Below are 17,342 nucleotides of genomic sequence, written 5' to 3' on the forward strand. Positions count from 1 at the left end.
AGATGTTACTTCTTAGAGCTTTCAAATTCTGAGCTAACCAGAATGCATTTAAAGGTGATATAGTGATACAAAATATACATACAGCATGAATATCATGTATAAACTTCTATAAGTAAACAGCTAAATGTTAAATTACAAGAAAAATCGTTTTTCTACAAAATTATTCTATAAATAAAAGAAAGAGAATGAATATTACCAACAAAATAACTAAATATCACAAGAACAACAACTTTAATGTCAACTTCAAGTTTATCACAATCAAGTTTTGTATAAATCCCTGCAAACGCATTTAGTTTCTCATAAAAATTAGTTAAAGCTTTAGCTCTAATGTTAAAGTTAGAAACTACTTCAAAGATACCGAAATAAAATTGCTGTAAGCCTACAAAAGAAGCTTTGGGCAAAGGTTCCTAAACCATAATGTCAAATGGCTCATTCTGTTTTTTGCATTTTTCTCAGTGAAAGTTTTGATCAAGAAGTGAGTTAAAGTTTAGTTTTTTTCTAACTTTTCTATTGCCATAAGCAATATTTGTTGGAAAGCCTAGAACTTATCTAAATTTGCAACATCAACAATCGCGCTGATATCCACATAATCAACGATCTTAAAAGAAAAACACACTTATAACTACCATTTTTAAGGCAAATTTATCCCCTATATTTGTTTATCAAATTTTTAATGCAAAATCAATATCGAGGAAGTGAGATGCGAGATTACAAAATAGGTAAAGAACTACGTAAAAAGTATTAAAACCTAACTGATACTGTACTTTTAATTGCACCTTAATATACCACATTCATACACACATGTTAAGGGTTTATCTTGTTGTATTTGCTTTCTTTCTTCTATTTGAAAATTTTGTGTAGCTTTTTCTGCGACTTGATGCATTCTGATGTTCTTGGTGAAGTGACCAGCAGTAATCACGCATAATATTAAGATTCCACCATCCCTGGTAACGTTTCGGGTAAAACTACTCACCCTGATCTTCATATTACCTAAGGTGTCACGGGAAAAGTCAAGATGGGAGTAGTGGACTTTAAGTGGACTTGCTTAGATGATATGCAGGTCTCCTACTTCTCTGAAGCCATGTTTGTTTTAAAGTTGAAATCGAACATCATTTTATGAATGTTAGGAAAACCTCTTCTTTTAGTTTGGCTTCTGAATATTTCACATAAATACTTAAAACGTTCAACATCTCTTCACTTTCACAAATTGTTTCATCAAATCTTATTTAATGTAAAGTAGAACTGTTATTTTTAATTATTAGGTAGTAGAACCATTTTTTAAGATCTAATAAAGTTATAAAGAAAATGTTCTTCTTTCCAGGTATTAAGTTTTTCAGAAAGAAAACAGTTGTAAATGAGAAGAACAAGTCAGGAACACAAAGAGTAATATCGAAGGTTCATTTTACCACCACTGCCAACTTCATTTTATTTAGATTTACCGAATGCTTTAGTACATTAAAGTCCACATATATTAAATAAAAAGGGGATTTCCACAAATTGCATATAAAAACGATGATACAACATTTTTGTTGTTATTTTTATACTCAGTGCCAAAATAATCAAGTTCAAAGCGTGAGACAAACATTCCAAAAAAAGAGTGCTGCTTTCATAAATACTACAGATTTATTTTTTATAAACAAAAGTTTTTACATTTTTAACATTCACTGACGTCAGTAACCAGAAAATGTATGAACAGCATTCAAACCTACAAACATTTTGAAATCAGTACACCAACAAGATCATTGGAGGTAAATGAGCGTTTAAGTAATTTTGATGGTCGATTGAAAGAGATATCCTATCGACCATATCTGAAAACAAGAGTGCATATAATAAATTACTCACATACTATATACAGCAAGTACATTTGATCTGAATAAAAACATATTAGATTTACACAAAGCACTAACACCACACACAAACAATAAAAATACATTTGTATTTGAAAACTTTGAAACATAAACATATAGGGCCATTAGGAGCATTAAAGGACAGATCAATCAACACCCTCACACCATAAAAACTAATACAATCATTGTAGTGTTGAATAGGATAAAGACCATTTGATTGAACGATACTGACAGTTTTTACAAATTGAGCTTTAGTGTCTTTATCACCACATTGTAAAAAAGTAGCTTGTTTCTAATGATAAACTTATCATCTATTATATAGTCAGGCTTTTGTTTGGGAACACAAAACTGTTTTCAAACCCTGAAAAAACTACAAGTTATGTGTATAGAATTTTTATCTAAAAACTTACTTTTGTAATTCCCATTCTCTGTTATCTAAAGGGCACACTTGGCGTGTTTTTAACCACCTTGAGATACAATGAAAGTGGAAGGCATGCTAAAAAGATGTGTTGAAAGACATTAAGATAATTATTATCATAACGTTTAGTTTTTAAAATTTGAAGTTGGGTTGTTTTCTAATAGATTTAAAAATGACTCACCTATTTTTAATGTTTTTTGTAGTTTATTTCTTTCTTACATTGTTTCATTTTACTATTAATCACTATAAATTTTAAAAAAATTACATAAAAATATGTACATTGCAAACACCCCAAGCAACTGTACAATCTCCACTGGTAACAGAACCTTGATTAGCTTGGCATTCAATACCTATTATCAAAAAATAATACAGCCAACAAAATAATCAATCTAAAGTTAAAATATTAAGCAGCTATAAATAAAAGTTGTTTAAGAAATTGAAAGTTGTAATAAATATTTTGAAACAGGAACTTTTTATCTTTATTGACTTTCTTGAAGACACAAATACTCATCCCATTAGAGGACTTAAATTTCAATTCCTAATATCAATTCAGTTTTTTTGCTTATTTATTTTTTCATATTTTATAACTCCTTTACTTACTTTTAAAAAATGTTTTTTAATATCATAGATATGAAAATATAAAAAATTTTAAACAAATAAACACTCTTTTACATAACTTTATTGTGTTCTTTCATTAATCTATAGCTGCATTATGCATCAACTTAGCAACATATATTTACATGCATTTATTGTATATCTATTTTTATTCAGTTTGTTTGACATAACTTACTATTTTCCATAGTCATAACACAAATATGTATCAGATTACTAATTGCAATCCCTTGATCTCATGTTAACTAAAACATCTATAAGTTAGTTTACAGGCTTTAAATATGAAAGTACTTGAAAGAACCTTTATTTCATAAATTAGAGAGTAAATGCTACACCAAAACCTCAAAAAAAGATTACAAGTCAAAAAAGAGAAAGAAACACTTACATAAGTCCATAATATGATTTCTGCAAATGGCACAGTTATCAACCACAATATCTAAAACCAGATGCCTTTACATCAAATTTAAATATAAAATATTTTCTTCTAAAGCTTCAATCATACTTTTTCAATCAATATTCTCACCCCATGCCCACAAGGCAACTGCATTCCACTAAAAAACAAATATTTATTTACAACTTCAAAACAGTAACTTAAAATTAATTATGAGCATAGCTTATAGATATTATCAAATGAACCTATTAACATGACATTCACAAATCTTCTAGGGTGTTTGAAATCAAAATCATTGAAATGAGAAAAAGATCAGAATAATTTTTTTTTCATATTTCAACAATGAATAGCACTGATAAGTAATGATTAAGTTCTATGTTAATAAATGGAAAATACTATATTGTCTTAGTAAAAGATGAACCTTTTTGACTTCAAAACGCTTTTTATCTTTCACTAACGTTGAAGAAGAGCTTTGTTCAAGCATCTCAACATCTGCATCTCCCATTTTATAATTTTCTAATTAGCAATAGTTTAGTAACCTAAAAAAACTTTAGTTAGAAAAGAAACTCGTATACAAAACTCAACTGATATGCGGACTGCTTGGGATTACTTGTCTAGCTTATGAAGAAGAAATTGAATTTTAGGCGCATGCTCTGTGGTTACTTTATAATTTAACCAAAATTAGAAATAATTTTATGGCGCAGAGATAATGCTTTTGAATTTGGGTACGTCAAACTAAATTATTTTATAAAAAATACATTTAAATGCAAACCCCGTATATATAAAACAAGTGTGTACTTATATTTTTAATTTCAAAGTGAATTATATTTTTAATTTCAAAGTCAAGCTCGAATTTGATGGAGGAAGAGGCTTTCTGAAGGTAAATAGTTTCATTCTAAATATGTTTATGAGAACTATGATTCAGTCAAAACTAAAGAAAAATTGTAAAAATAAAAAATATCTTATTTTAGATCTGTTTGAACCTATTGTCAGATTGTGAGGGCGAAGGTTTAGAACTTGACAAATACAATCATGAAGACAAATCTACAATGAGTACATATGAAGAACCTCAAAATATAAAGAAGGTTCTGTAAAAGCTTCTTTTTTACTAGCTTTGGTTCCGAATGTTCCTGAAAGTCACTACAACGTTTCTATATTAATGAACTGTCTAAATTTAGATAAAATAAAACACTCATTTGTAGCTGATCTTAAGCTTTATCAAATAATGTGTGATTTTTCTCCAAGCGCTATGGCTACACAACCTTGCCATATATGCGAATGGAAACAAATGCAACCATTTAAAGAAGAGAAGCTTAGAAATTTTGGTACTTTAGAGGAACAGTACACAAAATTTTTTCAATCAGGTGCAATAAAGCGTTATGTTAAAGAGTTTTGCAATGTTAATAATCCTCCATTGATACACGTAGAAACAAGCAACCACTTAGTGGCAGATTATCTTTTCCCGCCAGAGTTACACCTAATGGAGGAAGCTGTTAACCATATTTATAATCAAATAGAGAAATGTGGTGGTGAAAACGAAGTGGCCAAAGTATCAATGATTTTAAACATTTTAAAAGAGGTCCAGAATAATGCCTTTAATGCCAACGCCTCCCGTAAAATTATTAAAAATTATCATAAGTATATGTGTGCATTGCCAATTGATTTAAAGCCATTGGCAGAGGGGCTTAGGTTTTTAAACAATTTGGTTGAGTCTTGTTTTGGACAAAAACTTCATAACGATTTTCAAACACATATTAAAAACTTTGAAGATCACTACAGAACACTTGTTGAAGACTATAGAATAACTGTTTCATTGAAAATTCATTTTATTATAAAACATATAGGTGGTTTTCGTGTAGTAAGAGGATGTAGATTAGGCTGCTACTCTGAACAAGCTGTTGAAGCAATTCATTACAGCTTTGTTAATGAATCTTGGAATAGATTCAAAGTTTCAGAAAGTAACAGCTCCTTTTCTGAACATTTGAAAAAAGCTGTTATCAGTTTTAACGGAAAAAACCTTGTAAATATTGCAAATATGAATCTATGTTTTAACTTTACTTAATTATAACTTTTTTATGATAATATCACAAAAATATGTTTATTAATAAACAGAATCTTAATAATATAAAACATTAGTTAATGTCAATGGTTTGTATATATATAATGTAGATGTATTTTACAAATGACATATTCATGACAGTCATATCCAAACGATATATTCTATTTATGACTTATTTTTACAAATTAAATGACTATAACTTTTAAATAATTGATAAGTTTATTAAATAAATTTATTTTTAAAAAAAATTTAAAAAATTCACGAATTTGGGAAAATATTCCTAAATTGGGCCCTTTTGGCCCCTAAAACGTAAATATTTTGCTAAAAGAATTTTATGATTTCGGTGACATATTAAACCTAAATCTACTCATTGTAACGAATCCAACTATGTATGACAATGTCCGGGGTCAATTCGCAAAACTAAAAAGTGGTAGCAGGCAGGTGTGAACATAAGAATGAAATTTGAACAAAGTTTGAATAATTCAATAATAAAATTTCAGTTGAAACTTAAATTTGCTGAAGAAAGTAGAATTCTTTTTATATGTGCTAAAACTAGACTCTTATTTAACACCTAATATTTGGACGACTGTTTTACAATAACGTCTACCTTAATTTTTTTGCCTAAATTGATTTTCATTTATTTTTTGAGGCTTTACAATTTGAATATTGTCATTCAAAGTGCCGAATGTATTAGTTATTCAATGTGCAAGTTGTTAATTGTTATCACTGTATGACATATAAATGTGATGCTTTCTCTAAGAAAAAAATTTTAAATGAAAATTATTTCTATACTACTTTTCATCACAAGTTGTATATATATAAAATAAAGAATAGATGTATTGAACACTATTCAGTACTTAGCAGATTTTCTTGAGAATGTCTAAATGGATTTCGATTGAGCAATTTTTCTTTTAGTTAAGGAAAACATTCACACAACTTTGATGTTGCTTCATCAAGATTGTTAACATTAAGAGCATACAGAACACTCCTAATGGAAGACCAGCTTGCATCCAATGTGTAGATTCATCCAAAATCAACTCAACATATCATTTTTATTGTAGAACTGAAAAAAACGTTATTACTGTTTATAAAGTGCATTTATATATTATGAATGACTGAATGTAACATATGACCAAACTTTGTGCAGAATTTAAGAGTAACATTTTTTAACCAAAATTCAAAACAAGATTTGGAAAGTTTTATTTTCTTTTTCAATAAATTAAAAATATCTGGAGGATGAACTGTCATTGAAAGTTGTTTTAAAATTTCAAGATTGATTTTCTGGAGGTGCAGCTTCATTTTATAGCAAAATTATTAGAGACTCCTTACAAACCTTTTGTGGAGAGAATTCTTTTAAGAGTAAAATTAAGTCTTAGATTAAGCAATATTTAGGTACATTTTGTAAGTTATGAGCTTTTGCATCTCTCATCAAGCCACAAAATAACATTTTTTGAGTAATACGATGTCACTAAGAAAGCAATGTTACTTGGTAAGAAAGCGATGTTTTTATCTGAGTGATCTATCTATGAGAGGAGTGTTTTTCTTCTAAGAAAAACACTCCTCTCATTGATAGATCACTCAGATAAAACAATTTTCTAAGAAAACATATTACTTGATTTCAAAACATTTTTGAGAAAAATAAACTTTTATAATTACTCAGAAAGGAAAATCCCAACTAAACAACTTGCCTTTCTAATTTGTAGTTGGCCAATAATGCTAGAAGTTTATTTGATAATGTTTGATTAAAAGGGTCCATTTTTGACAAATGTGGTGTTTGCAGCTCATCAAAAATTTAAACATGGTCCATGCTTAAAATTTTTAACAAACTTTTTAGAGAATATCCTCATAGCAGGGAAATAGCACAAATTTTAAGTCAAATTTTCCAAAAAAATATACCGCTTGTAAACTAGCTTCAAATGACTTCATATAGCACACAAACACAGAACTTTTTGAACGCCTAAAAACTAAATATCTCTTTTATAAGAGGCATTTAAGTCCTTCAAAGATGAGTAATAGGCATCTTTTCAGTATGTGTTATTTGTCAGTGCTTTGATAGTACTACTTGACTAAGGTCAGCATGTATATGTTTTTTAGCAAAAATTAAATACTCCCTGCATTGATGCCTATTCTAGGAAACGCACAAAACGCCTAAGCAAGTTAATAAGGATATTGGTTCAAATTGATGTCCTAAATTTTAATTAAATTAAAAGCAAAATTTTGATTGAAAGAATTTAAGTTCAAAGGTTTAAACATTGCAAAAAGGTCAACGAAATGACAGGGATCATTTCATAAAAGACTTTTCTAAACCTCCTAGCCCTAACCATAACATTATTGAGCAAAGAATTCAGAAGATTCACAAAATAAGGAAGTCACTTTTCTATCAGTTTTGACATAAGTTAGAATCCATATTATGTGAATTTGAACTGACTTATTTAAGTGATTTCCAATCATTTGGAAAGATTTTTGCCAAACTGAGAGAGTCATTTGTAGTCAAGGTTGCCTAAATTCAAGTTGGATTTGTACAACTTCAAAGTTGCAGCAATCACTGATGATGCTTGTCTCATGATGAAATTTGGAAAAAAGACAAGTCACATTTACATTGCCTTTTGCACATGCTAACTTTCTTTGTTTGTTTTAAGTCACATAAGATAAGTGATGATGTAACTGATGAGGATGATTATAATAAGGAAATGGGTAAGGTAAAAATGTAAGGTTAACAGAGAAATGGAGCTCTACAAAAGATAGCTGCAATTGTAGCTAAGTACTCGCTACTACTAGATAAGATTGCTAAAATTGTAGCTAATATTCATAAAATTATTAAAATGTTCAGGATGTGATGATGAAAATCTTCAACCTTAGTCATCCACTCTTTCAATCCAAAAAACAGAGGTTTTTTGGATTGCAAAACTCAAAGGAATACCCTTTCTAGAATACTACAAAGATTTTACGAACTTTGCAAAGAGGTAAACAATAAAAGATATTAGTTGTGTAAAAATACAAACACAAAATACTAAAGTTTAAAGAAAAAGAAAAGAATTTCAAGAAAGCAGAGAAATGTTTTTCTAGGTTGTCACAGAGAACATTTGGTCCATCATGAAGCAAAAGTACAAATAAAAATTATGTAAACTATTATGTTGATACTTATTGAGATTTGTGTTGCAATATGCTTTTTTATCAGGTTTAGTTAGAGTTAGCAACTGATTATTCTGCAATTTGCATTCTGAAAGCATGTTTATGAGTTGTGTGTCAAGCACTTCTGCTAACAAAAAAACCTAGCGAAGTTCAGCTTTATAAAATCTGGTGTTAAAATACACTTGAATGATGTTGATTGATCAATCAACTGATCCAACAATTGATTTGACCAAAATTGTGAAATTCCATGACAAGTGTACAAACAGTCTTGGAATACCAGACACCAATGTGATTTAAAAGACTCCATTCAAAAATAAAGTTTCAAGAGGTAACAACAAGTAACTTGTTGAGCTACCTCTTAAATATTTGTATTAGAGTGTCAAATGGTCAAAGCTATATACACTCTTAGTAATAAATATTTCATATTTCATTTTTAAAATGATCATAAAATATCATTTTTCATAGCAATCATTTCCTCTGATTTTTTTTTTAACGAGTTGTAAATCCCAATAGTTTGGTTAAACATACTTTTGTGTATGCTTAAAATTTTGAGGGTTAGAGTTTAATGGAAAATAAATGGCGGGAATTTTAAAAAGGTCCGGATTTTAAACGATCAACTTGTACAGTGTTGATGAAAAAAGTGTAAAAGCTAAACATTAACAAAACAGATTATTCAAATAATATCAGCAGAATGTGGTACACTTGTATTAGTTGGATGAGAGCAAAAAACTTTTAACTGTATTTGAAACATTTTTTAAAGTATGTCAAATATTTAGTAGATGAATCAGTACTCCTAATTTTTAAATTGTCATACATCGATAGATTTTGTAGATGTTGCTAAAAGCAATTGTATCGTGGTCTTAACGTTTCCATCCCATTTCACTCATAAACTACATCCACTATTTGGGCCATTCAAAAAGTATTATAATAATCCGTGTAATAATGGTACAAGCGGAGATCTAAGGGGTGGCCACTCAGGCAATGGCCACATAGTTTAAATTTAACGGCAGCCTTGTTAATTATGGATTTTTTCGCTTAAGGGATATCCCTAAAAATTTAAATTTGTCTGCCGTAATTAACCAGATGCCGTAATAAACGGATTTTGGCTATACGTTACCGACGTTTTATTCAATCAATTAATGCTGTGAAAAAATATTAAAAATATCGATCTTATATCGAAATTTCAACCGTGAAAATAAAATTTGACTACACAGTTACAAATTCCTGGATCCGCACCTGTGGTATCTCATCCCGGAATGCCATTAACTGTTTATGATATTTCTGAGTTAGTTAGCTATACTTTTCAACAAGCATTTAATGCTTTGAGTATCTTCTAGTTTTAGAGAGGCTGGATTTTAACCACTTAATTGCAACATTGTTGAGTGTCATGTGACATTGATTATCTTTCATCGTATGTCAATAGAGAAATGCATCTTCATTTTCAACAACAATTTATTCATAACCAGCTTTGTCTGAAAATTCATTTAAATTGGAATTCATATGTTAGTTATTACTATAACTAAAAGTTATTCAGTAGCCCCAAATCAATTACCATAATCTTTCACATTTTTTGGGTGCTGAAATCGTATCTTTTTGTATCACTCACAACTCACCTACAACATGACCTCGTTTTAAAATTGAGCCAAATTGGCTACAATTTATTTAATAATAACTGGAAATTGGAAAGTTTTTGCCAATTCAGTCAGCCATACTTACCACATATATAATAAAAATTCTTAAGAGAGTTTTTACAACACTGGTCAGCCTTACTTGGAGCATGTGAAACAAAAGCTGAAAAACTAGATTATTTTGAAAGAAAGAAAATAAGCAGTTGCAAGCAAAGAAGAAGAGCGAGGCGGCAAAACAAAGTGTTGTACTGAAGATACCATTTACCACCACTACCAACTAATTTCATTTAGATTTACGGTGTGTTTTAGTATATTAAAGTATAAAGTTACTTCATTCAAAATATTATCTCACATTCTGTATATTTAAATGTGAAATAATTATGAGTGGTACGACTTTTTCATTATTAGTTTTAGACTCCCCCCAAAAAAACGCAATCTTTTTTTCAAAAATTAAATAACGTATTTTAAAGGAAGATAATTCATTAACACCATAAATTTTCATGAGATCAAATAAAAACAGTTGATTGGGTAACTGAAGAATTCTTTTTTATACTTCATAAAGTTGTGTCAAAGTTCTCTATTGTTTTTTTTTTCCACTGTTTTACATTACCTTTGTTTGCATCTGCATGCCCCGTATATAATCAGTTCAAAGATATTTTTAAAATAACGGCCCTAGACATTCCATCTCTAACCAATTTCTATTGACGTCTTTATCTACTGAAGATTTATAAAGTAATACATGAGAACGCATCTCTGATTAAGTAATACATGGGAACGCATCTCTAATAAACTAATACATGAGAACGCATCTCTGATTAAGGGAAGAATGTTAGTAATTAACCTGTGATAGCCAAAGAAAATCTGAAGTTAAAAAGTAGTTCTATGTAAGGAGGTTACTTTACTTCACTTTTAATTGAATCTTTAAAATGTTAAATCGTAAAATCAAGTTGTTTTTTTTAAATTTAAAAAAACAACAAACAAATCTAAGTATTAGATATCGAGTATCCACTAACTCTAATTTATTCCCAAATTTTTTAGAAAAATAAAACAGTTCTATTCAATTACACTAGTGTGGTAAGTACTATTTTGGTCGAAGAAATGCTCCCTACCCCACCCCCGGTCATAATGCTACACAAGTATGCACCATTATCTTTACTCAAATCTCTTTACTCAAATGACTATTTTTTTGTTAGAACTTTTTTTTGTTAGTGACCACATACTCTTTACTAATCCTTACTTCACAAATTTTTTTTTTGTTCTCCTGCTGCTAAAAGTTTTTAAAAAAAACAAAAGTTGTTAATCTCAGCTAAATGATTTTATTGTTTTATAATATGAATATCGTTATTACAGTATTTTGATATCATTGTTGTGGCAACAATTATTATTTTATTTCTTCTACTAAGATTAAAGCTATCAAAGCGGTCTCTTATTGGAGAGTTTCTAAATGAAAAACCTCGATGTAATATTACAGTGAAACAAATATGAGACAAGTGTTTCCCAAGTTTACCAAATCAAAAGAAATTCAAAATTAAGATAACAGTTAGCAGCCTGGAACCTAGTTAAAAACTTGGCGAGATATAATTTTTGGATCAATCGTAATATCTCACGTCCAGTGAATAACGCTTTTTACAATAACTATATTGGTTATCTATCTTATGACCTCGCAATACCATTCTTCAGAGATAGAAGTAATTGAAGGTACAAATAATAAAACATATGTCAGGATTACGAGTTTCCCTATATAAAACAGTCACAACTAAAATTTAATATTGTTTTAGCATTAGCACTAGTAATTCAATTATATCTACACCGACAAAATGATAATTCATAAGGTTCGCGACAATTCTGTTACACTTTATAATTTTTACTAATAAGTCGAGACGACAGGAAAACATAAATCAAATGATAACTGGCAAAATTTAATTATAAAAGACGAGACCAGCAGTAAGTATTATCAAATAAACATCAAATAAATATTTTAAAGTAGGAACTAATATATCGTTACTATTTGCGTTAAGATCTTGATGTTGATGCTTTACGTATTTCTAAAGTGTCAGAAGTCAGCGAACCTACTATAACACAAACATTTTTACGAGACACATATAACCACACACACACTGAGGGCAATATCAAACCTATCAGAATACAAACAAACATAAAAAAACGCCGCAAATCACTAGCGTCGTCGCGCTCTCATCAAATGGTTTTAACAGAAAAACTTAATGAAAGTACAAAAAACTTATTTATTGCCAAAAATCATCATCAAACCTTTAACTCTCTTATTCTAAGTTAGCACAAAGAAGCGTCGTATATCAGCATTAACACATAGAAATGTCGTTCATAAGCACGATTAATATGACTCTTATTGGAACAATTTCCGTCATTGAAGCTTGAAGAAGTTAAAGGTGGAGTTTAATTGCGAAAGTCAATTAAATTTTTGCCAAAATTGATTTTAATGATGAACATGTATTGTTAATGGAGATTTGCAGAAAAAAGTACAATATGAGGTTTGGAAGAATGACAGGAATAAATAATGAAGACAGTTTATGTAAGATGGTGTAATGGGATTCTTGGTTGTTTTTCTTATTTAAAGAAAAAAAATTTTGTTTTAAGAGCAAAAGTAAAGACTGAGGGAAGATAGGATTGATGAATACATCATATCTCTTCAAGAAAAAGGTTTTAGTTTTTGTGCTGTATTTTCTGACATCTTTTGATTAATGCTTCGACCTTTTCACATTAAGTTCAAAAACTCCGAAATGGCACTCTCATTATTTGTATTACTATTCTGCAAAAGAAAACAGCATAATATATTCATTTTTTGACATCGATTCATCTTAAACTTTTATTAGCGTCCTGCTTTTTCTTCTTCCCGGTTTTTTTGTTTTGAACAATTTTAGGAAACTATTGAGGTTAGATATTCAGGGGATATCTTATTAAAGTTACTTTGTGGTGTGCGGGTTAAAGGTTAGTTTCTTGTTTCATAACGTACGTTCAATTACTTCAGTCAAATTTAAAGAAAGCATATAAATTAACTTATAAAATATTTCATCCAGGATACTATAAGTAAAGCGTACCTGTTGCTCTTTCAAAAAGCTTTCAGATGCTCACAAGAATCTGTGAGCTTATAACAAGTATATATAAAGCATGAAAGTTATGAGATAGCAAGATCCTGTCTTCATTTATTTAAGGATAAGTTGTTACTAGTTTATGCAGATATTGAATAATCCTATTTTTGCTTCTGCTAGTTTTGAAGGAGTAACAATTGTTACAGGTTCTTTTGGTGAAAATGTTGAATGAAAGAATTCAATGCGCCATATACAAAGCATTTCTAACAGCAATTTGAATTTAATAGCATGTGAAGTGAAGCATGTGTTGATCATGAAATCGTCCGTGTAACGTTTTTGAATCGTATTTTTAAAAACATTTATTTTAACAAGAGAAATAGTTTTTTATAAAGTTCTAAAAAACGCTGTAAATGATTTAACATAGACAAATAAGAAGAAAATAAAGCAGATTTGTTAAGTACGCAAAAATATTTACATTACCGATGTAAAATAATTTTTTTATGATGGGGAACTTGTTGTACTTAAGACCTAATTTTGCTTCCGGGCGTTTTTTTTTTCTAGACTATTTAATCAATATAAACCATTCAAAGTTTGTGTTGTTCTCTCATATTTTGCGCAAAAAATTTTACTTTTCACTTTTTTCTCATTTGGGCAAGAAACATCATCAAGGAGTATCGTTTTATTTAACCAAAAAATAATTTTTGATAATCTGAAATAAACTTTTGTTTTTTTATATCTCTTTTATAGTTTTATCTCTTACAGTTTTACAATACTAAGTAAAATATTTTTTTTTGTACTTCAAGTCATTTTTTTGAACAATAACTGCTAAATGTGGCATTGCGGATGCCTCCTCTTGGTTTTTTTTAATAAACTTTGTTTTGTATGAGGTTAGCTGGTCTTGTACAAAGGGCCATTGATTGTCCTTGTCTAGGACCGTGTCTTAAAGTATATATATGGTCGTAATATAATGATTTTGCTTTATTAAATTTTTTTTTAAAATAAATAAAGGAAAATAACATCAATTATCAGTTTTATTTTGATTTAGTCACATTTTTTTTAGTTGGATGCTCTTTGCATGAGATGGTTAGGTTTGCGGTTGGAAACTCAAATGTGATCGAGCTGTAAAAAATGTATTTTCTAATAGTTGTTATTATCATTTCAGATTTAAGGACAAAAATGTAATTCTTTAACTTGATGTACTAGTTGGTGGCCAAGGTACAATTACAAATGAACTAATTGTTTAACAGTGACTTAGGGTCACTGTAATTATATTGATATCAATAGGAAGCCATTCTGGCTCAAAGCACACGAATCTCCCCTAAATAGGTTTATAACATAGAAACCTCTTAAAACCCTACCACAACTATCATTAGCTGCTACAATCATTTAAATATGACCATAATGCTTAAGTGAAATATTTTAATGCAAAAAAATAAGAAATTAAAAGAATATTGTATATTAAATAATATTACTGTAAACTAAATATGTCAAAACAAAATCAAACATAAGATAATGACGTCAAACATAAGATAATGACGTCAAACATTAGATAATGACGTCTAGATGATCCGCAACCATCAAATGGTGGTCGAACTTTCATTTCAATATCTTCAATTCCAAATCAGAAATATTGTCATCTTGTGTAAATTGCTTGTCTGCTGATTTCTTAAGATACTTAATTTTTTAAACTAAAACAACGACTTCAATAACTTCTGCCACATAATGTCAAAAGTATTTCTTTCCACCTCCCAAATTTCTTGAAACAATTTCACTTTTCTTGATTACTTTTTATGATTCATTGCCAAACATATTTACTCCAAAATCAATATCACCATAACTTTCGCCATTTAAATTTGTGCAAGACTGTAGATTCAAAATGATCAGTTTTGGTATTGATTTTATTTATCTTGAAGAGGTTTTTTTTGACATTTTCATTGTTAGATTTTAAGTATAAAGTAACTTTCATTTCATGTGTGTCAGTTAAAATGTGTGATTTTTCCTCACACCTTTTTGTAATAGTAGTCTTTCCTAACTTGGCTTTTGGGTAGGTTGTATTATTTTAGGTGAAACAATTGATGTTATGGTAAATTCGCAGGTTTTAACTTTAATAAAATCATTAAAAACTTAAGGTTCGATATCCACTATTGGTTTATCAGCAATGCTTGCAGCCAAGAAATAAATTTCAATAAAGATATTTTCATTAAAGGGAAAAAAACCAGAGCATTTTAAACTGTTAATCATATTATATGGTACAAAAGCATCAGAAACCATTATGCCTGAACTTTTAGCTAACTCAATAATAGAAATGTTCACGTAAATTTCATGATTATCCATTAAAAAAAGAACTGGTTTCTCAACCAGGTTGTACATTAGGAGAAGCACCATTCAACATGTATTCCTTTATTTTAACACGTGGAAATACGAGTAATGATGGATTGCTACTGAATACCTTGATGCCCTAGGGCATTTTTTTGCTCAAAAAGTGACCACAAGAGTGGTCACCTTTTCGATACTAATAGCAAAAAGGTGTAGAAATGTTTTTTTATTACCCTTTTGAAGTCTTTTTCACCATCAGGAACTGTGAAGCTAATAGCTGATTGCCTTCTGCTGTCGTTTGGGCTATCATATTTCTCATGCCGACATCCTTTGACAGGTAAGATATGCGTGAGCCCCATTAAAAAGCTTCCCTCTTCATTGATTCTCAATTTGTAAAAGTCATCGAAGAGCTTTTTTTTCATGTGCAAAACATCAGGATAACTAAACGTACACTGACAAATGACTTACAAATTTAAAAAAAAGAAAAAAATGAAAACCTTAATATCAAAAGAGAACACCAAACAAATAGGTAAAAAAACATTAATAACAAGTTTACAAAAAGTAATGGTACTTAACCCGTCAATTTGTGATTTTTTAAAAAATATCTTTTTGTTTATTTTACTGGTCTCGTACGCATCTCCACTTGTATCAACAAACCGACTAATAAACTGTTTAATGAAAACAATGCGTGCCTAATAATTATAATGGTGTGAATGGACTTAGATCAATTAGAGAAAATAACATGCGTAGACGTACAGAAAGCTCTATCTGTTAATACTTTTTTCTAAGATAAAGAGGTAGTTTCTGAAGTTAGATCTCTTTGCATTGAACTGACATAGACATTTAGCCCTGTCAAGCCTCAAGTAATAAAAGTTATTTAACGAAAATTAGTTTATCTGTAGCAAAAATAAAGAAGTACGAAGAAACGCAAAAAAATGTTTTAAAAAAGAGCGGAACATATCACGATAGGTCCGCAAATGGTTTAAAACAAGAAAACATGACTAAAATTAAAGAAATATAAATTTTTAATATCGTTTTTATTTTTACAAAAACATACAAAAGAAAGCTTTTTTTTTTTTTGACATCGTAAGACTCAAGATCCTTACCTTTTCCCTATGTAGTAATAAATATATGCTTACTAAAAAATTATATGTATGAAATATATGTATATAAATATAGAACATTTATGTAAAAAAAATATGTTAATTTAAAATAATATTTCAATTATAGACAAATGATTTAATTGTCAATGGATATTTTACAAATTAATTTTATAAGTTTCAATGTTGATAATTGCTAATATCTTTACATAATTCATAATTTTGATAAGAAACGGTTTGCATATTCCCAATAATAATTTGAAACAAAAAATTTTTGATTTTATTTACGAATTTACATTTTCAAATATTTTTGCATGGGAATTTTAACTTGAGAACGAAAAGCAGCAAAAAATCAATTTTTTTTATTTGATTTTGTTGATTGAACTTGTCGTTTTGCATCTTCAAGCTTTTTCTTTGCACAAAATATCACGCAATAACTCATGAAATATAAAGCTACAAGCAAGAACAGACTGCTTTGTTTAGTAATTTTAGTCAGGAAAAGAAGTGAATTCTAAATTACGATTCCCAATAGCTTATGTACCTCATACTGCTTTTTTTTTTAAAAAAAACAAAAACAAAAACAGTATGAGACACTCTTGTGTCAGGGCTCTTTTCTAAAAATTCCCGTTACTTTTTTTAAATGACCCCATTCCATATTTACTACGACTGAAATTTAAAAAAACCTTAAATAAATTATTGTACACTCTCACGCATGTATGTATGTATGTATGTATGTATGTATGTATGTATGTATGTATGTATGTATGTATGTAT

At 29.1% G+C, this 17,342-nt stretch overlaps 2 protein-coding genes across 3 annotated transcripts; one reads left to right on the forward strand and one right to left on the reverse strand.

The window, feature by feature from the left end:
- Window positions 1–1,604: 1,604 nt before the first annotated feature.
- On the reverse strand, window positions 1,605–3,879 carry LOC145183233 (RING-box protein 1-like). The gene is made up of 6 exons (XM_090079922.1): window positions 3,690–3,879; window positions 3,401–3,428; window positions 3,263–3,313; window positions 2,545–2,615; window positions 2,258–2,343; window positions 1,605–1,808 (listed from the first exon to the last, which is right to left on the reverse strand). The coding sequence occupies exons 1-6, from the start codon at window positions 3,771–3,773 to the stop codon at window positions 1,796–1,798; spliced, it is 333 nt and encodes a 110-aa protein (XP_089936048.1). The 5' UTR covers window positions 3,774–3,879; the 3' UTR covers window positions 1,605–1,795.
- A 46-nt stretch (window positions 3,880–3,925) lies between these two features.
- On the forward strand, window positions 3,926–5,381 carry LOC149892325 (uncharacterized). Of its 2 annotated transcripts, XM_090079921.1 has the most exons (3): window positions 3,926–3,993; window positions 4,111–4,148; window positions 4,240–5,381. In XM_090079921.1, exon 3 carries the CDS (start codon window positions 4,428–4,430, stop codon window positions 5,328–5,330), a length of 903 nt encoding a protein of 300 aa, XP_089936047.1. In that variant the 5' UTR covers window positions 3,926–3,993; window positions 4,111–4,148; window positions 4,240–4,427; the 3' UTR covers window positions 5,331–5,381. The 2 variants fall into 2 exon arrangements, with proteins under 2 accessions (XP_089936047.1, XP_089936046.1); XM_090079920.1 differs by having other exon boundaries at window positions 3,941–4,148.
- The last annotated feature ends 11,961 nt before the right edge of the window (window positions 5,382–17,342 follow it).

Source organism: Hydra viridissima, unplaced genomic scaffold (genome assembly GCF_058129835.1).
Source record: "Hydra viridissima isolate aposymbiotic clone 2 unplaced genomic scaffold, HvirCarnegie_v1 scaffold_2, whole genome shotgun sequence".
NCBI classification, from domain to species: domain Eukaryota; kingdom Metazoa; phylum Cnidaria; class Hydrozoa; order Anthoathecata; family Hydridae; genus Hydra; species Hydra viridissima.